A 20,202-nucleotide genomic window follows, 5' to 3' on the forward strand; every position below is an offset into this window, starting at 1 on the left:
CCTGAGGGACTTCCCGATTCGGAGGGGTCTGCTTCCCCTGTTTCCTGTCTCCCTGGGGCCCTCAGGCCCTCCCTTGCTGCATGGGCCACTCTGTGAAGGAGGCTACAGACATCATAGCTTCAGGTCTGACCTCTCCAACTCCAGCCCCTTCTGGAGGTCAGTAGTGCCCTGCCCTTGCCTGGCTAATGGAAACCTCCCCTACCCTCACACCACCTTCCCCCCACATTTCCCATCACATTCTGGGTGACCTAGCACCCTGCCTGCCTTCTTGCCAGTTTTACCCCGCCTCTCCCAAAGACTGCAATACATTCAGTGTCCCACCCCTGCTTGGGAGCCCACCTGACCCCCAAGTCAGCCTGGAAAATCCTTCTAATCACATCAAGGGAAATGTGTCTTGTGTTAGTAGGTCTTGAACTCTTGGTGACACTTTTGAGTCTCCCTTTTTAACCGAGAGTGGCTGACCAGTATGAGGGCTCAGCAGACGTCAGACTGCAGCTGGAAATGCACCTGAATTTCACAGTTACCTTAAACTTGTAGTAAAGTGAATCTTCCATTCATGTCGTTGTTGTTAAGTGCTGTGGAGTCAGTTCTGACGCATAGTGACCCGGGAAAGGGGTTTCTGAGGAGCAGCAGCTGGATTTGAACTAACAACCCCAAAGTTAGTGGCTGTTGTTACTGTTAAGTGCTGTCGAGTCAGTGCAGACTTGTAGTGACCTTGTATAGGGTTTCCAAGGAACAGCTGGTGGGTTTGAACCTCTGACTTTGTGGTTAGCAGTCCAGGACTTACCATTGAGTTTGAAAAAAAAAACCTAAAAATAGTAGCCAGGTGTTGCAGACCATGTAAAACTGGAGTTCGAGGCCCACTGGGCCCAAGTGTTACAGACAATGCAGGCCACAGGCTCTGAGGAAAAGACTCTGGCCACCGGGCAGTCATAACAAATTGTTTTTCATCTTAGTGTTGTTATGTTTTTATTTAATTCCAAACATGAGCCCTTAGTATCCACAGATAAATGTAATATTTTCCTAAAGCCGAGACTGTAAAGGTTGCAAGATCAAGCCTTTCTCCAAAGGATTAACTGAAAATAGTTTAGCTACTTCCCGGTTCTTTGTTCTATAGACAAAAAAGCTACCCTCCCTAATCCTTTTCCAGGTGCAGGCCATTCACCTGGGCATCTGGCGTCTTCCTGCAAACCTGGCTCAGGAAGCCAAAACAGTGGGACTCCGCCCAAGCCTTTTGTCCTTCCCTCTCACCTTCCCCCAACTGAGCGCAGGGTCTATAAATATGTTAATTGAGCCTGAGAAACCAAGTTGAGGGCCTGGGATTCGAACCAGCGAAGTATGATGTAAAGTTACCTGAATGTCTGGAAAATTACTGATGTTAGCTGTACCTTGTCTTAGTCCCTCCCAGCTTGGTGTGAAGCTCCTCCCCTAAATAAAATGGAGATGCAGGCCGGCCCAGGTGTGCATCACAGGCAGGCAGTGAAAGAGTGCACTACAGCTAGCAAGGCGTGCTTTACGGGCACAGCTAAGATGTTTACCATACAGGACCTTACTGCCCTTATGGCTAATATGTTCACCATGACAGAGCTGCCGGACACCAGTAATGCAACCATCCTGGTTTCGGGGTGCCTTCTTGTCTCCCTCTGTTTGTCTGTCTGTGTATTCTTTTGCTATCCCTGTTGCCGCTGGATCTCCCCTCCTCGTGAACCAAACACTGGTGAACCAAGTTCCTATGTCGAGGCCGGTCCCCGACAGCCAGGAGGAATAAGGGGTTGGGGATACGGGCATCCATGTTGCCAACCCACGGAGCCTGAGACTGCAGCCAGCACACTGCTTTTACAGTCTCATGACGTCACTGGCCCTGACGGTCCTACAGGGGGCAGAATGGGCTTGCTGTTGTTAAGTGTTGAGTTGGTTCCAACTCTTAGTGACCTTATGCACAACAGAACAAAACACTACCTTGTCCCATGCCATCTCACAATCATTGTTAAGCTTGAGCCCATTGCTGCTGCTACTGTACCATCCATCTCATTGGGGGTCGTCCTCTTCTTCGATGATGCTCCACTTTACCTAACATGATTTCCCTTTCTAGGAACTGGTCCCTCCTGACAACATGTCTGAAATATGAGAGATCAAGTCTCACCATCCTGGCTTGTATGGAGACCTCTGGCTGTACTTCTTTCAATACATATTGGTTTCTTCTTCTGGCAGTTCATGGTACTTTTAATATTCTCCTCCAACACCATAACTCAAATTCATTTGTTCTTCTATGGTTTTCTTTACTCACTGTCCAATTTTCACATGCATATGAAGCTACTGAAAATACCATGGCTTGGGTCAGGTGCACCTTAGTCTTCAAACCGACATCTTTGTTCTTCAACACTTTAAAGAGGTCTTGTGCAGCAGATTTGCCTAATGCAATACACTGTTTGATTTCTTGACTGCTGCTTCCATGAGTGCTAATGCTGGATCCAAGCAAAATGAAGTTTTTGACTTCAATCTTTTCTCCATTTATCACAATGTTACTTATTGATCCAGTGGTGAGGATTTTAATTTTCTATACATTGAGGTTCAACCCACACTGAAGGCTGTGGTCTTTGATCTTCTTCAGTAAATATTTAAGTCTTTACTTTCAGCAAGCAAGGTTGTTATCATCTGCAGATCACAGGTTGTTGATGAGTCTTCCTCCAATCCTGATGCCAGTTCTTCTTCATATAATCCAGCTTCTTGGATTATTTGCTCAGCACACAGAATGAATAAGTATGGTGAAAGGATACAACCCTGGAGCACACCTTTCCTGATTTTAAACCATTCAGTGTCGCTTTGTTCTGTTCTAAACACTGCCTCTTGGTCTATGTACAGGTTCCTCATGAGCACAATTAAGTGTTCTGGAATACTCATTCTCCACAATGTTGTCCATAGCTTGTCATGACCCACACAGTTGAAAGCCTTTGCATATTCCAGAAAGCACAGGTAAACATCTTTCAGGTATTCTCTGCTGTCAGCCAAGATCCATCGGACATCCTCATCTGAATCTGGCTTGAACCTCTGTCAGTTCCCTGTCACTGTACTACTGTAGTAGTTTTTGAATTACCTTTAGCAAAATTTTACTTGCATGCGGTATTAATGATATTATCTGATAATTTCTGCATTCGATTAGGTCACCTTTCTTTGGAATGGGCACAAATATGGATCTCTTTCAATAAGTTGACCAAGTAGCTCTCTTCTAAATGTCTTGGCATACATAGATGAGTAAGTGCCTCCAGTGCTGCCTCAGTTGTAGAAAACTTTCAGTTTGCTGAAAAAACATTTCCATCAATTCCTGGAGCCTTGTTTTTGCCAATGCACCTTGAACTTCAGTGCACCTTGAACTTCTTCTGTTAGTGTCATGGGCTCTTGATCATAAGCTGCCTCTTGAGATGGTTGGATATCGACTATTTCTTTGTTTTTGTTTTCTGCATCGCTCAGTATTTTGCCCATCGAATCCTTCAGTATTGCAAGTTGAGACTTGGATTGCTTTTTCTTCAATTCTTTCAGTTTGAGAAATGCTGAGCATGTTCTTCCCTTTTGGTTTGCACATCACATTTTAAGATTTGACTTTGTCTTCTGGAGCTGCCCTTGAAATTTTCAGTTCAGCTCTTGGACCTCCTTGTTTCTTCCATTTGCTTTAGCATCTCTACGCTGGAGCACAAGTTTCAGAGTCTTTTTCTGGCATCCATTTTGGTCTTTTCTTTCTTACTTGTGTTCTTAATGACCTTCTGCTTTCTTGCTGCATGATGTTCTTGAGTGGGCTTGGCATATCCCAGAATCCCATCCCAGAGAACTATCCCCATCTGTCTGGAGAGCCTCAAAAAGCTCCATTCTCACGAACTGTTCTCATTGACCACAGTCCAGTCTCACTCTGAGTGCTCAGCCTCATTCACAAGACATTTGTTGAAAACAATCAGCAGTTGTTGAAAACATACACCACAACTTCCTGAGGCTGCGTTACCAGCTGTGGCTAACATGAGGTGAACCAAAATGGAAAAACCAGGGAAGATGTCAGGGTGGACCTGGGAAAGCTCTGTCAGATTCCTGGGGGTGTTGAAGAGCACAGCTGGGGCTCTGCACAAGCCCAAGAGAGACCTGAAAAGGCCCTGCACTCTCCTTGGGTTGACCTAGAGGCTCTGCATGGCTAAGGCAGAGCTGACTAAGAAGTGTGACACTTGTACCCTGGATGTTCGCTGGGAGGCGTCAAAGAGGAGCAGCGTTTGGAGACATTCAAGAGGCTCTAAATAAATGTAAGGGCATCCCCTGGTCAGGATGATTTAATAACGCTAAAATGGCAACAGTCCTCAAACTGATTTAAAAATTCAACACAATCCCTGTCAAAATCCCAGCTGCCATTTTTTTAAAAAAAATTAATTGACTGTTGTTGCTAAGTGTTGTTGAGACTGTTCTGACCCATAGTGGCCCGTATAGGGTTTCCAAGGAGCAGATGATGGGTTTGAACTGTCGACCTTGTGAGATTAGCTGCCCAGTGCTTATCCTACAGTGCCACACCAAGCCAGCTAACCCTAACGTTCATATGGAAATGCAAGGGAACCAGATTAAACAAGCTGAAGGATATGCATTTTCCAGTTTGAAAACTTATTATAATGCTGCAGTAATCAAGACCACGTGGTACTGGGACAAGGCAGACATATAAATCAAAGGAGCAGAATTGAGAGTCCAGAAATAAACTGATAGATTATGGTTAACTGATTTTGGACAATTCACTGGGTAATAAAACAGTCTAGTTAGTCAACAAGTGATGCTAGGACAACAGGATTTCCACATGGAAAAGAACGAAGTTGGACCCCTTTCTCACACCAAATACGAAAAATGTACCAGAGACCTAAATGTACTGTAACTATCTAACTCTTAGAAAGAGGCGAATCTTTGAGATCTTGGGTTATACAATATCTTCTCAGATGTGGTACCCAAAACACAAGTAACAGAGGGAAAAAAGTAAACACGTTGTATGTCACCAGTAGTAAACACTTCAGTGCTGCAAAGGACACTATCAAGGAAGTGGAAAGACAAGCCGCAAACTGGAAGAATGGAAGAATACAATTACAGATCATATAATGGACATGTATCCAGAACATATGAAGAAGATTTACAACTCACCATGACAAATAACCTCATTAGAAATAGTCAAAGGATCTGAATACACATTATTCCCAAGACGGTGTACAAATGGCCAATAAGCACATCAAGATACTTGGGGAAACGCACATGAAAATCACAACAACGTATCACTTTGTTGTTGTTGTTAGGCACTATCAGTCTAGTCTGACTCTGGACAGTTTCCGAGGCTGTAAATATTTACTGGTGGCACTGTAGGATAAGCACAAGACTGACTACAAGGACTGTTTGAACCACAAGGTCAGCAGTTCAAACTCACCCGTCGCTCCTCAAAAATCCTACACTGGGTCACTATGAGTCAGAACCAACTCGATGGCACTTAACAACAACACATATTTACAGGAGCAGAAAGCCTCATCTTTCTCCCAGGGAGCAGTTGGTGGGTTTAAAGTGCCAACCTTGTGGCAAGCAGTCTAGTACTAATCCTACCACGCCACTAGCAGGATAGCTGTTACCAGAAACACACAAAACACGTGTTGGTAAGGATGTGCAGAACTTAGAAGCCGAATATTTTGCTAACAGGGATGTACAATGGTATGACCGCTTTGGAAACAGTTTGGCAGTTTTTCAAAAAGTTAAACATAGAGTTACCAGCAATTGCACCTCTAAGCATACAGAACTTAAAACACGTCCACACAAAAACCCACATAAGAATGTCTGGAGCTGCACTATTCATAATTGTAAAAAAACTGGTAACGAACCAAAACTGATAAATGGGTAAATAAAATGTGGTGATAGCCACAGAATGGAGTATGATTTTGTCATAAAAAGTAATTACATCCTAACACATGCTACGACATTAATGAACTTGGAAAGCAGTATGCTAAGAGAAAAACCCAGGTCACAAAGGGCCACGTATCAGTCACATATGAGTTAGAGGTTACTGGGGGCTGGGGACTTGGGGAGAAGCTGCTAAGGGGTACAGAAATTACATCATGGTAATGACTGTACTAAAAACCACTGACTGCACACCTTAAAAGTTGTTAACTTCCCAGTATGTGAATGATATCTCAACTTTCAATGAAAAAAAAAAAGATGGGACTCATGTAAACAAAACACATTAAGTAAACAGCAGAAGAAGAGATACGGTTCTAGGGCAAATCATAAAGATAGTAACCATATGCTTGAAGTCTAGGGAAATGAGTTAAAATGTGCATGAGGGTAAGTAAAAAAAGTATGGCTATGAAATCACAGAAACTTCCATGGATCAAAAATATCAAATGTGGAGCTATTGTTTGTTATTCTCTGTAATCCTTCCCCCAAGAACCCTGGGCTCTCCTAGTTCTACCATGTCAAAAGGGCAGTTTAAACATCCTCAGGAGACTCAACTCTTGTTCCTTTGAATTGTTCTTTAAATTTGGAGAACAAAAAGAAGTATAAACAGGCAATCAATATAAAGGCTGTAGAGCGGATGCGTTATGGTTTCTTAATAAACATTTCATAGGACAACCATTGCAAGCCTCAAAGAATGAGCGGGTGCTTTGTGATGGGAAAAAATTCATAGACACTTTTCTGGCCTTTAACTTACTAATTTTACTTACAATTTTCTTTCCCTTCCTCCCCCCCCCACCCCCATCTCTCTTTATTTCACTTTGTATTGGGACTTGAGTGAAGGCTTGCAGAACAGATCATCAGTTTTCTGCTCAACAAATCATACACATACACTTCATTTCATCCCAACGACCACAGTCCCTCCATCACTTATTCCAGAACAGAAACAGTAAGTTTATATGCCTTCTTTAGGTTCTGTTTTCTTAAAACTTCTTCCTAATAAGCCCCCTGATCTTCCTGTGTCCTTTAAGACAATCTATCAAGATCACCCCTCTGGACTCCCCCAAAACAGCTGCCATAATCTTTTGAGCTGACTTCTCTGCCTTGAATTTAATTTACCCAGCAGATCCCTCTGGAAGGCACGGTTTTGATTGGACCTTTTTTGAAGGCCCTCTAATGAGACTAATAGAAATATATTCCTGAGAGAACCTGTCTGCTGCCATCCACGGATCACAGAGATATGTTGAAACACGTTTTGCTTGGGATAAACCCATGCATGTATGAACTGGAGCAGGGGTTGACCCGCTAGAATGACAGCCACACAGACTTCCCACGCAGCTCCGCCCTGCTCTGGGCTTCTCCCTAGTATGGGGATGAGTCTTGTCTCCCCAGGGACATGTGGGGACTTCTGCCCTCAGTGTCCTCTGCCCTGGGGAAGCACAGGGTACATGAGGGAGGTGGAGAGAGAGGAGGCACACCATGTGGCAGGTAAGAAGGCCCTGCTCCTGGAAAGCTTGTCAGTACACTCCCAGGAACCAGGAGAGCTAACAATAACAACAAAAAGCAGGTGGTAAGAGGTCCATTCTAGGAGTGGTCCTGCCAAGTACCAGTCCCTAGAGGACACCTCTGAGAGACCTTAGGGGTGCAGGCTACAGTTCCTACTCACAGGTGAACTGTCCAAGTAGGATCAGAGCACATTCTGTCCCGACAACTCCTCCTGGGACCTCTCCCTTGGTGCCAGCCAGGGCTAAGACCATGGGCTACATGGCGGTCAGCAAGGGGGCTCCCACAGGTCCTGTCCCAAGAAGGGCAGCTTCAAGGGACCAACTTGGATTGAGCATAATCTCTGATTCTAGAGAACAGACCTTGGTGGGGTGGTGGGCTTGGCACCAGAGGGGGCCGATATATCTGATCACAAACTAAAATTGATCCTGCTGCCTGAACACTCTTGAGGTAGGTCCATCAAGTTCGTACTCTCCAGAAATGCCCATTTGTGCCCAATCCCAGCATCTCTGGGTGGAAGAGGGAGTTGAACCGAGCCTCTCGTGGGCACAGACCCAGACTCAGCCCCTTGGCTTCAGTGTGTTGTTGTTAAGTGCTGTCGAGTCGTTTCTGACCCATAGTGATCCTGTGTAGGGTTTCCGAGGAGCAGCTGGTGACCTTGAACCAACGACCTTGTGGTTCAAATGACTTTGCAGTTCAGCACATTAGCTACAGCACTACACCAGGACTCTTGGCTTCAGTGTGAGGCAGGGCTAAAACACCCCCCTCAGCCCCTCCGAAACTGGACATAGAACCCTGTGACCCTGTGCAATCCCTGTCCCCACAGCACTGAAGGAACTGGGATGCTGGGAATGAGAGGGGGCTCTTCAGAACCAAGGAGCACACCCAACTCCAAACACTGCTCAATGGTGCCACTGCCCACCCCCCGGTCTGCAGCACCCCAGGGACAGACACATCCATCAGCCTCCACATAAGCTTCTGAGGCTCCAGTTGGGCTCTGGCCCTGTGGGCCACAGGTGCCCAGGCTGGCCTCCTTGGCTCAGGTCCCTCACCTGTGACTCACAGGCCGGAGGGCTCAGGAGTCGGGGGTGGGGAGGCACTTTAACATTGAACAGGAGGATTTCCTGACACTGACAAGCTCCTGGCTGCACCCCTTAGCAGCCCCTAGCCCAATGCCATGCCAAGCCCCTAGCAACTGCAAACTGTGCCCCCGGCCACTCTCCCAGCCCAGTGCTCTGGGAGCCCCACTCTCTGTTCTCACCCCTGCTTTCCTCTTCAGCAGGGACCCTGGGTACTCACCAGACATTTTAGACCCCTGTATCCTGGCACCCACCCGCCCTGGGCCTCTTCTGGGGAAGCATTTCAGCAAGGCCTCCTGGCCCAGAACGTCCCCACCAGTGGTGGGGGTGGTGGCAGGGGCTGCCCTGAGATGTCATCCATCCCTGTAAGTGATACACGGTGCGAAAGCCGACATCGTCCAGACAACCCCAGGAGCCTCACTGGCTCCTCCCAGCTCAGAGGCCGACCTGGTTCTCAGCCTTCACTCACAACTGCTTCTAGACCTCCCACTGCTCCAACCGGGTCAGGAGACCAGCACCCCTGCCCAGACAGGTACCCCTCCACTCCCAGGCTGTGCCCCACAGACAACCCCCTCCCCCAACTGCCCCACCATCCAAGCCCAGTTCAGTTTGCCAAGCCCCACGCAGGTGCTGGCTCAAGCTACCTAGGGGGGCCTGTCTGACAGAGCAGAGAGATCTACACACAGCCTTAGACAAAGTCTCTCCTCTTTACCCAGAGGAAAACGAGGGGCCACACGGCAGTAGGAGCCCTGGTTTAGCTACAAACTCATGCTTTCTGAATCTCTCCCCTTATGCAGGTGATTAACACACACACACACACACACACACATTTACACTTGTAACTATAATTTAGATTTTCTGAGGCCCAACGGCACATTCAAATGGCTCAACTTATATGGGGGTGCAACAAGCAGACCCTGCGGTCTCCTCTGCTTTCCCCAAAAGCACCCTACGTCCGAGCCAGGCTACAGCACCCCACAGTCCACACAGCAAGGGACCTCGGGGCAGCAGCATGAACCCGAAAAGCAGCAGCGGCTCCTTCAGAAAGCTACTTACACAGGGTGGGCAGGGGGCCTAGGAGAGTTGAACACGGGCAGGGTGGGGCTCAACTTGTGGGGGCCCCTCAGCTTCCAGGGTCCCCAAGCCCCTTCTCACTGAGCTCAAGATGTCAGAAATCCTGGGGGCTGGGGCAGAACAGACAGACAGTGAGCATGAGGCAGGAAGGTGGGGCTCATGGGGGGACCTGCAAGCAGAGTTCTGAGGGGTGGGCTGGCGTGGGGGGGAGGGCACGAAGGATATGGATGGGTGAAGGAATGGAAGGGAGAAGTTGGAGTTTGTAGGGGTGAGGGGTCGTGGGGGCTGAGGGATAGAACCTTGTAGGGTGGTAGATGTGGGGGGAGGTACAGAGGACTGCTGTAGGAGATGGAAGATAAGAGGATGGTGGAGTTTCTGGGTTCATGGGGATCCATGGGGTGGGGTAGAAGGGAAGAGAGTGAGGAAGTCTGTGGGTGAAGTAGGGGGTGTAGAGGATGTGGAGGGATATGGAGAAATATAGGCGAAGGGAGGCGTTGTGGGGAGACACGGGGGTCAGAAAGGGAACATGGGGATGAGGGGGGCTTCAGGAAAGAACCTGCCTGTTTGTGGTGGTGGTGTTGAAAGCTGCTTTAGGTAGAAGGGAGCCCTCTGAGAAGTGACCACCTGGCCCGAAGAGGGACAGAGGATACTGCTGCCCACAAGAGTCCCAGGCAAGGGACTGACAGACAGACACGTCAATGAACGGTGTACAAAAGGATGTGACCAACAACAAACAGTCCCAGCCCCAGACTCAGGGCACACCCTTGAAACCAGCAGGGCCGTGAATACGGAACTGTCTTCTGCAATACCCCCTTTGCCACGAGTCACAGGACCCTGGATGGGATCACATCAGACATCTCTTGTGCTCCGATAACTACGTGGAAGGGGCTCACGCCCGGAGCCCTCACCGACCTCATGGTCTAGGGGCACTAGTAGCACTGGAATGGAGTAGCTCCGGCGGGAAGAGGCTGAGGTGGGTGCAGCTGTAGGGTTGGGAAGACCAAATCAGGTGGGCTGCGAGCATGGGGCGAGGGCAGTGGGTGGGTGAGGGAGAGGGTGCTGGGCCTCTCTGGAGAGAAATCTGGCACTTCCCCCCTTCCCCCCACCCACTGAGTAAGCACAGGGTACCCCACCAGATGCCCACACAGCTCTGCCTGGCCCTGGGCAATTGCCCATTATGGGAGCCAAGGCTCTGCAGGAGGCGCAGGAGGCGCAAGGGAGCGTTCAGCCACCAGGGGGCGCAAGGGAGCGTTCAGCACCAGGCCATTCGCGGGGAGAGCCCAGCAGCAAGACAGTCGCCCTGTGGCTACTTACATGGGGTGGGCAGGGGGCTTAACGGAATTGGAGACGCGCAGGCTGAGGGCCCAACTGGTGGGGGTCCCTCGGCTTCTGGGGTCCCCGAGCTTCTCCTCACCGAGCTCAGGATGTCAGAGATCCTGGGGACTGGGGTGGAACAGACGGGGTTGGGGGATAGGGTGGGGAGAGGGGTTGTTGAGGAACAGGAGACATGGTGGCACTTGGGGGCGAACATCGGCAGTGGGGGAACCCGGAGCCAGGAGGCCTGGAGGTGAAAACAGCCCTTCCTCCGCTCCCATCCCACCGACTTCCTGCGACTGGAACTTGGGTCTGACACCAGGGCGGAGCAGGCGGGGCAGAGCGTGAGGGTGCCCAGGGTCTCCCTCCACCCGAAGTGTGGGGGGATGCAGGCACAGATGGGGACTTGTTATGGGATGTCCAGTAGGCCCTGGGGAAAGATAGTACCAGAGCAAGGACGGGTCACGGCTGCCTCCAGCTATAAAGTCAATCTGCGTCACATAGGGTTGGCTCAGAAAGCCTAGAAAAAGACCCAGGCAGCCTCTACAGTGCTCTCAGACCCCCTCTGGGGCCCTCCCCACCCTCTCCCATCAGACAGAAGGGGTCTGGAAGGACCCTTCTCTCCCTACACCTCATGTAGAATAGCCCTGGAGGCCAGGCTAGGGCTATAGCCCCAAGCAATAGCCAGTGCTCTTAGCTGCTGGGAATCCCGTCCTGAAACACAGTCCAGCTCAGTGGGGTTCTTGCGTCTCAACCATGGGAAGGAAATAGCGCTTGGGCCTCTACCCTGCCCAGGGTGCTGGGTGGGGGCCAAAGCCCAGTCGCATGGGTTCAGGGCTAGCCTGAGTCAAGAGTCGAGTCATCTGTGGGACCATGTGGATGAAGACCAGGATCCGAGGCCCATTCTGCACAACAGGTAGTGGGGTGGGCAGAGAAAAGGGCTTCCATGACAAAGCGGGAGTCTTGGCAGACTGTGGACTAGGCCTCAGGGAGTGTGAGGCCTGTTTAGGGACAGGTTCCACTCTGAGGTCACTGAGCTGTGCGACTTCAGCTTGTCTTAGCAGCCCAGGGTGGGCAGGCTCCCTGTACGCAGAAGATGCTCAGAAGCCACCCTCACGCATCCCCAACAACACTGCAGATCCATTTGTCAACTCCAGCTACAGCTGAACCGAAGCATAAGAAACTCAAGAAAAAGAAAAGCATCACTGAGCACGTGTGAACCATGCGAACCAGAGAATGCCTCACAACCCAATGCCAGTCCGGTCACATGGGAGGACCCAGCTCCTTGTAGGTCACTGTTCCAGAGAGACACGTTCATGGCCCACCTCTCCCCTCCCCCCACCCCCGCACCAGGCCACCCCAAGCATGGCGGAGGAAGGGGTGAAGGGGTACCTTTCGTGTCTTCATCTTCTATGGTGGTATTAGAGCTGTCAGAAGACTCCTAGGGAAATACAAGGGATGATCAGGTGGGGCTGGCACTCTAGCAGGTGGGGACCGCCAGAGCTCCCAGATGGGCCTCTGCCACAGGGCTGCCTGATAGGGACTTCAAGGCCACCCAGGGGGCTGTGAAGATGCTATTCCTGCAAGGCAGAGCTCCAGTCCTGGACACCGCACCCAGCCATAAGTGGGGTAGGTAGCAGCTTCTGGTCACTGGCTGCCAGAGGCACGTTCACGGCTTCTGGGGCTACACACGAACCCACACCCGTCTCTGCTTCTGGGCACCAGGCCTCCTCCACTTCATCCACAACCACTTCTAGCAAGACAGGGAGAAGGAGCTTTTGACTTTTAAAGACCTCAGACAAGACGGTGTTCGGGTCTGACTTGTGGTGAGGCAGAACAGATACCCCAAGAATACTGGGGTCATGAGCAAAGCAGCTGCTAACAAGTTCTTCCCTAGACAGAGCGCGGCGTGGGCCTTGTAGGCTGTCGCTCCTGCCAAAGGTTACCTGACCCTGAAGGCAGCGCATCCTGGACCCACGGCCTAGTTTTGGTGGTTTACTGCCTTCTGATAAAAATTCAGGTTTATCCACCTGCCCCCAAGTCCCCAGGGAGGTTTGCTCAACTCCTCAGAAGAAACATCTTCACTCAAGAGTTCCTGAAGGACCAGTCCCTATCTCACCCAACTACACACATGGAGACCCAGGAGGTTCTCAGGTGGCCCCTCTGCAGGAAGAGCACCACCTAGGCTATGGGAGGGGGCAATGCTTGGCCCTCCTCTCTCTCACGCCCTCCCGCAGGAGATGGCGAAGCTGGTACAGTCAGGGGTCTCCTGAGGACACAGAGAGCGGGCCTGGCGGGCACAGGAGGTGGGTCTAGCTGCAGGCCGGAATGACCCCACCTCGCCACCCACCCTTCCCTTACCCCGAGGAGGATGGTGATGCAATGAACTGATGAGCGGAGCAGGTAGGAAAAAAAGAAAAGAGGGCTGTTCAGGGAGCCAGGTGGGAGAGTGGGACACAGGTGTGTGCCCTGTCCCTGAAGGGCCAGCACTGACGGGCACAGTGGGCAGTTGAGCCAGCCTTCTCCTGAGACTCTTTCAGTAGCTTCGGTTGTGGAAGAGTCTCTTCTAGCTAAGCTAGATGGGCCTCACCAAGGCCGTGAGGTGGGTGGGGTGGGGGGCCAGGCTAATGAAGGTGCTGACTGCACCGTGGAGCTTTTGACACTGTGGCCGGGGACACTCAGCTGTAGCACCCGGGTGTCCTTGTGGGGCAGCAACTGCCTGGCCTCAGTTCTCTGAGCCCAGTGCCAATCATCTGTCCTACAGCCACCAGCTTGGAGGCTGCACCCGCACGCTGTCCCCACTTAACTCCTGCCCTCACCCTGGACCTGGAGTGTGCTGAGGGTCTGAGGAGGCAGAAGCCAGTGGCGGCCAGTCTGCCTTCCGCCTAGTCCCGGGCAGGAACTCCCCCAGGGCACAAGGGAAGAGGTGGCAGTACCTTTATGCCGTCCACAGGGTTATGGATAACCGTGGTTTGAGGCTCCTACAGAAGAAGGAAGACACAGAGGAGGAGAGAGGGGGAGAGTGAGCAGAGCAGGGCAGTGGGCAGTGGGCGTGAAGGGAGGCTTCTGGAGAACAGTTCAGAGAAGGACTGGGGGCAACACAGATGAAGCTGACTGGAGCCAAGTGAGCGGGGCCCGGCGCAGGGCCGTGGGAGTGTGCTGCCTGGTGCAGACCCGGGTGCCCTGGTCTGTCAGCCTGGTCTGTCAGGACCTCCCGTCACAGGTCTGAAGGTTGGTGTGGCAGCCTGGTGAGGGTGGGGGTGGGGGGTGACTCATGGAGATGGATGGTATGAGGTGGAGATTGTGTCAACCAAGGCCTTGGAGGGCCACTGCTGGCCCCTCCCACCTGCCTCATAGCCGTGAACCCAGCCCTCCGGAGGTCTTGCAGCTGGGCTGAGGGAAGCTTGGCTGGTGCTGGAGGTGGGGGTCCCAGCCTGGGGAGTGTGGGCACCTACTCAGGCCTTTTTCTCAAGTGCACACGGGTGCCTCTGGATCAGCGAACCCAATGACTTTGGATGATGTGCACTTGTGGGGTTACCAGTTGGAGGTTAGGGTGCCCTTTGTCTTCAATGTGTCCAGCCTGGCTGGCCTGTAAGGGGTCTTCCCTGTAGCACACTTCGCCCTGCCTTGCTTTTCTGGTTGCGACAAGCTCCCAGGATAACTGCACACCCTAGCGCACACCCTAGCGGTGGGACTAGTGCCATGGCTAGCATACAGAGCCAGTCCCTGATGGGGACAGAAGAAGGCATTCTGCATGTCTGCTTTCTCCCTCTAGGGTTGGGGTGGACACAGACACCTGGCCTGGGCACCAGAGTGGCCTTAGTTGGTGGGGGGTGGCACAGTCCCCCTCCCAGACAAGCAGTCTGGTGACAACCCAGGGAGAGCGGCCTGTGGCATTTGAGGACCTGATCAGCCAGGCAGGACTGCCGCTTTGGCATCAACATCCCTGCCCCCTGGGCCTGCACCTGACCCCAGAGAGGCACCTCGCAGATATCCAGGAGGGTGCAGAACCCCAGCCAACTGCAAGGAATGTGGACCCTGACCCTGGGCCCATGATGCAACCTGTCACCTCACTCCACCAAGGGGACACGGGGCCCAGCATGTACTTGTCGGGGACCCTGGGCATCTGCTGGAGGGTCCACCACATGGCCTGGGGCATGAGAAGAGCCAAGAAGAAGCCAGTACCAGGGCGGCCGAAGGCAGTGTTCCCTTGGGGCTGGTGACGGCTGCACTGTTTTTGGTGCTATTGGTCTGGGGCTGTGAAAAGAAAGAAGAGGAAGATGCTGTAAGCCCTGGGAGAGAAAGAAACCCGGACCCACACGCACTCGTGCCCCAAGCGGCCCAGCCATACCCTCACCTTGACTCCATCCGCCTTCTTGTTCAGTAGACTCTTGGCTGCTGTGTGGGGGAAATGCAGCATGAGCAGAGATGGTCCAGGGCTCCCACTGCCCCCATTCCCATCCCATGTGAGAGCCCTCGGGGGCACCAAGGGTTGGCTGTGGTCAGTGTCTTCTGGGGATGCCTAGTTCCGGAAGTATGGACCCTGCACCCACAGATGCCTGTGCTCTGGAATGGCTAAGCACAGCAGTGGTCAGCTGGGTCAGTGTCCCCATGTTAGCCAGGCAATTGTCCCCACTGTCACCACACCCTCCACCCAGGGTATCTCAGCTTAGGGCCATCTTGTAAACAGACCATGGGAGATGCAAGACCAGCACCGTCATCCCCAAATGTGCTCCCTCCTCAGAAGGGGCCGGCTGCCTGTGAGGCCACAGGAGGGACACTTGCCCGTGTCAAACCTCTAGGCCTGGAACTGGCTGCCAGGTGGTCTGTACAGGCTCCACCCAGTTTCCACCACCCCTGGGAAGCATGGCTTTTCTGAAAGGTGTCACCACGAGACAGACTTCTCTGCCCACGAGCCCAAAGGACTCTGGTCTCTGAGTGGAGGTCAGCGGAAGGGTTCCAGAGGCCATTTCTCTCCCCCAGATCCCCTTGCCCATGTAACCCCAACACTCCTTCTCACAGAGGCTAAGAGTGGCCTCTGACTGAGCTCTACCACTCAAGCAAGCCCCTGCCCACTTGTCCACCAGAGGCCTTGATGGAGTCTCAGAGCCCCAACAATGGCCCCCAGCACCTGTGCCCTGCAGCGGGTTAGCATTTTAACTACGAAACTGCAGAAGAAAATGAAGAAAGTCAGCTTACCTTACAGAAAAGGAAGGATGAGGGGAGAAGGGAATAAGGAAGGAAGAGAGAAAACAAGGTTTGTGTTGGCCCTGGCAGGATCAACACATGGAGTACCCCCCGCCCCAAAAACTGCCAGCCCATGCTTGCCATCGCAGCCTCAACCCAGCCTCGAAGAAGAGCCAAGTGGCACCCCGAGGCATCAGTGCACAGGTAAGGAAGCAGCCCCCTCCCAGCACAGCCCAGTACCCGCTCTAGGGCCATGCCACCCACGTGCCTAGTGCCAAGACTAGAGAGACTGACAGACAGCCTGCCTGCTGCCTGTCTCCAAAGGCTCTGACAAGACAGCCAGGTTCTGTAGGGGTCCAGGTGGCCACAGTGGCTGAGTGGGATGTGTAGTTCTGGGATCCCACCCTCCCTGCAGCATTTCCAGGTTGTGCCACACCAGGCCTCTTGATCTGCTTTGGATCTCTGAAGAAAGGCAGTCAGGCAGGCTGGAAACCAGCGAGACCCAGAGGGCTCTGCTAGTTTTCACAGGAGTGGCACCAATAGCACCTGGGGGCTTCTGGGAAGTGCAGGTGCGCAGCCACCGGACCCCCTGAGCCTACATCAACCTCACAAGCTCCTGGATGACTCTGTTGCTGGTGTAGTCCACTTCAGATAGCACTTGGCTCTATGACCAGCTCTGGGCCAATGCCCATTGGGACAGGGCTGGCAGACCACCTTTATCATGGGCAGCCATGCCAGCTGCTGCCCCATCTCCTTCCGAGTGGTCCTGAGCTTTGTATGGGAACAGGAGGTCAAGATGTGGACTCAACCCAGGAGATGGTGGCCAGGGCATGGCCATCTAAGCTTTCTGCCTTCTTCTCTGACCTGTTAATTCTCTCAGGAGTTTCTCATTGATCCTCATGATAGCTAGGAATCCCATCTGGCTCTGGAAACCAGAGAGGCAATCCTGCTGGGCCCTGGGGCCTGACCTCTCCCAAGCCCCCACCCCCAGGTCTGTAGACCTGACTCAGAAGCAGCCCCGTCCCTGACATTCACAGCAGCCCCGCAGCCGGGCATGTCCGGACACCAGAAGGCACCCCTCCAGGGTTCCTACTACTCTTCTATGTTGTCATTGTTGATAAGTGCCTTCAAGTCGACCCTGTATAGGGTTTCTGGGGGGTAGCTGGTGGGTTTGAACTGCCAACCTTATGGTTAGCAGTCCAGTGCTGATGCTACAGCACCACACCAGGCTACCTACTGTCACCCCAGTGCAACTACTGGGCCCCTGCGGCTCTGGACGGTCATGCAGGGTGGGCTGGCCCGTCATCCCAGTGCTAGCCCTGGACACAGCAGTTCCTTACTCTCCAGAACTTCCTTCAGAGACCCACTACTGGGGGGGGGGGACTTGCTCCTCTCTCCCCACCTCCAACACACGCAGCTCATTCTGACCCCCTTGCCTACTCCATCTCTGACTGCTCAGACATCAAACTAGTTACCCAGCTGGCCAGCCTGGACTGGCTCAGGGTAGCCCTGAAGTGGGAAGCAGGCTGAGTCTACAGACGGTCCCTAAACAGATGAGGGGTAGCCAGGAAGGGGCTCCTGGGAAAGGGGAGGAGCCCAGGAGAAAGGGAGCATCAGCTGAGCAGGTGAGTGTGCAGACCCCAAGCAGTGTGGGGACACACGTTTTAAAGATGTGCCCTCACAAAACGGGAGACGGTGGAAGCCCCCTCAAGTTATCCTTATCCTCTCTGTAGGAGAGGATGCGTTAGCACCTGCCCAGAGAAGGCCCTGCCAGTGCAGCTGCCCAGGGGTCCTAACAAGACTCCTTTCCTATTCCTGATTCTGGAATAACCTGCATTCCCAAACTGTGCCACTGGAGACGTTACCAATGGGACAGAGAAAGGCAAAGGAGTTTCACAGCCACAGCATGGGAGTCAGCCCTCCCCCCAACTTAGGGCCAAGGAGGGACACCACATCTGCGCCATTTCAATCAAGTCTCAGTCTTCATTGAGACCCTTCTTCATTTCTTTACAAATCCTCCGGGTGGCCTGAGACAATTGAGTCCTCCCCACAGAAAGGAAGCACAGCTTCCCTCCCTAGGAGCCCATACTCCTGGCCATAGCGTTTCTTGGGGTCACTCATTTCCTGGACACCCACACCTGTCCTGGACTGAGCCCAGTTTCACAGTGGCCACAACCCAGCCAGCTGTATGGCCTTTAGATTCTGGCTCACCGATATCGGCAGTCAAAGGTACAAGGAGTGACTTTCAGGATTTCTCAAGCTAAAACCCTTTGTCATTTACAGCAGGAGCCCAAGATGGACAAAGCAGGCACCTTGCTGGAAGAAGGCCTCTCCCCCACCTTTACCTGTCCCACATCCAGCCCTACCTTCCATTGTTGGGAGTGTCAGCTGTGCAGGTCAGCAACCTGCTCTAAAGACAGGGACCTGTGGGCACTGAGCCCCCAGCCTGCTTGATTCCAGGTCCATCTCCTCGTGAGCCCACGCCTGGCCCCTGGACAGCCATGCGGGACCTCCCCATGCGCACCCCTCGGACAAAGTAGCCGCGGTGCAGCGCTGTGCTTGACGCATGCACAACCTCATGCACAACGGCCCGGGCAGGCAAGGCTGGCTTTTCAGGGTGTGTGGCCTCAGGCTCCCAAAGCAGCTGCCTGTCTTCTTTCTCCACTTCTCCCCCTGCGCCCTCAAGTACAGACACGTAGGATGCCTCCAGTCATGTCCACCAGGTGAGTCTGGGCTGCCTCTGGGAAGTACCACCTGCGGAGCTCGGAGGCTCTGGGAAGCAGTGGGTGGGAGCCAGGGTGAGTGTGCCCACCCCCACTGGGGTGCCATGGGAATTCCCGTGACCTACTCCCAGGTCCTGTCCATACAGGTCCTCAGTTCAGGTGCACATGGGAGGGCATGAGGTCAGAGATGACAGGGTCTTGTCTAGGCAGGGGCTGGGCCTCTGACCCGGGCTAGTCGTGTCCCTTCCTGACCCCAAAGGGGCAGGTCATAGGAGTGGGTTTTGGAATGAGGCGAGGAAGTTTTCATAGGAAGAACCCCAGTGAGAAGGAAGTCTGAATGTCTGGGTTCCACACCAAACACAGCCTGTGCAGGGGGGCACCACAGGTCAGACATGCGCAGATCACGCTCCTGTCTGCTTATCCACATGCCTGTACTCAGCCCTACAGAGGCAGGCAGAGAGCTGAGGGCCCAGGGCCCCCAGAGAGGCAGGGTTGTATGCTCGTGTCTGTTCTCCTTAAAGACAAAGTGGGCATGAATAGTGGGTGGGAGCAGTCACTGGCTCAGGGTCTCAAAGGTCCTTCCCTGGTTAGTGTGGGGGCAGGGCATGGAGTTACCCACTCATGGCTCTGATTGGCCTCCCCTGATCAGTCCAGAAACCCTTCGGGTGAGGCCAAGGGCCAGTGAATGCCTAGGGGCTTGGAGAGCCCAGGGCCCTGAGAGGAGGGTCTCCTGTTCCCTCAGATCTCAGGACCAAGACTCAGAGAGTGTACACTCAGGCCATTGCAGTCAAGCACACATGAGGCTAGATGAGTCTTAGGGAGTTACGTGGGCCCTGTCTCTTGTGGAGATGGGGACTAAAACTCATGGAGATGACCTACAGGGGCTAGGGGGGGTCCTTTCTTGAAGATGTACAGACATGGCTGCGTGTGGTGTGAGGGGTTGCATGCTGAAGTCTGATGCTTGTCAAGACACATCTACCTTGCTCCACCAGCCCCATGGTGGCACCGGAGGCGGCGGTGGACATTGTGGCAGGAGCGGTGGTCTGTCTGCCCACTGTGAGCGTCGGGTTAGAGACAGCAGAGGGGGTCGGTGAAGGAAGGCAGAAGGGACACAGACGGGGCAGGCAAGATACGAAGAGAAGAGAGACAAAGGAAGCAGAAGAAAATTAGAGTTAAAGTTTAGGTAAGAGATGAGATTGTGGGTCCCAGAATCCCAAAGTTTAGGTAAGAGATAAGACTGTTGGTACCGGAATCCCTTTAGCAAGGAGAGTGAAAACAAGATCAAGACTGATTAGCATTTGTAAAGCATTTGCCTCCTTTCTCCAAAGAAAACCCCAGTGGGGCTTCTCCTGGTCAGTAGGGCCTGGGGGTGGGGTGGGAGG

General features: G+C 52.8%; 1 protein-coding gene across 8 annotated transcripts in view; it reads right to left on the minus strand.

Moving 5' to 3' along the window:
* The window catches only part of CAMK2B (calcium/calmodulin-dependent protein kinase II beta), a 188,031-nt gene that overhangs the window by 3,625 nt on the left and 164,204 nt on the right, over positions 1 to 20,202 (minus strand). Inside the window, exons 13-17 of one of the 8 annotated variants that reach the window (XM_006832086.1) lie at positions 19,800 to 19,874; positions 15,268 to 15,305; positions 15,096 to 15,167; positions 13,847 to 13,891; positions 12,303 to 12,351 (exon numbers count right to left, since the gene is read on the minus strand). The exons of 1 other annotated variant lie outside the window; for it this stretch is intronic. In XM_006832086.1, coding sequence (XP_006832149.1) covers positions 12,303 to 12,351; positions 13,847 to 13,891; positions 15,096 to 15,167; positions 15,268 to 15,305; positions 19,800 to 19,874 — 279 coding nt within the window. Of the gene's footprint in view, positions 1 to 12,302; positions 12,352 to 13,846; positions 13,892 to 15,095; positions 15,168 to 15,267; positions 15,309 to 19,799; positions 19,875 to 20,202 lie in introns of all 8 variants that reach the window. 6 more of the 8 variants (XM_006832088.1, XM_006832091.1, XM_006832087.1 and 3 more) reach the window with 6 other exon arrangements.

This window comes from Chrysochloris asiatica, unplaced genomic scaffold (assembly GCF_000296735.1).
Source record: "Chrysochloris asiatica unplaced genomic scaffold, ChrAsi1.0 scaffold00006, whole genome shotgun sequence".
NCBI lineage: Eukaryota > Metazoa > Chordata > Mammalia > Afrosoricida > Chrysochloridae > Chrysochloris > Chrysochloris asiatica.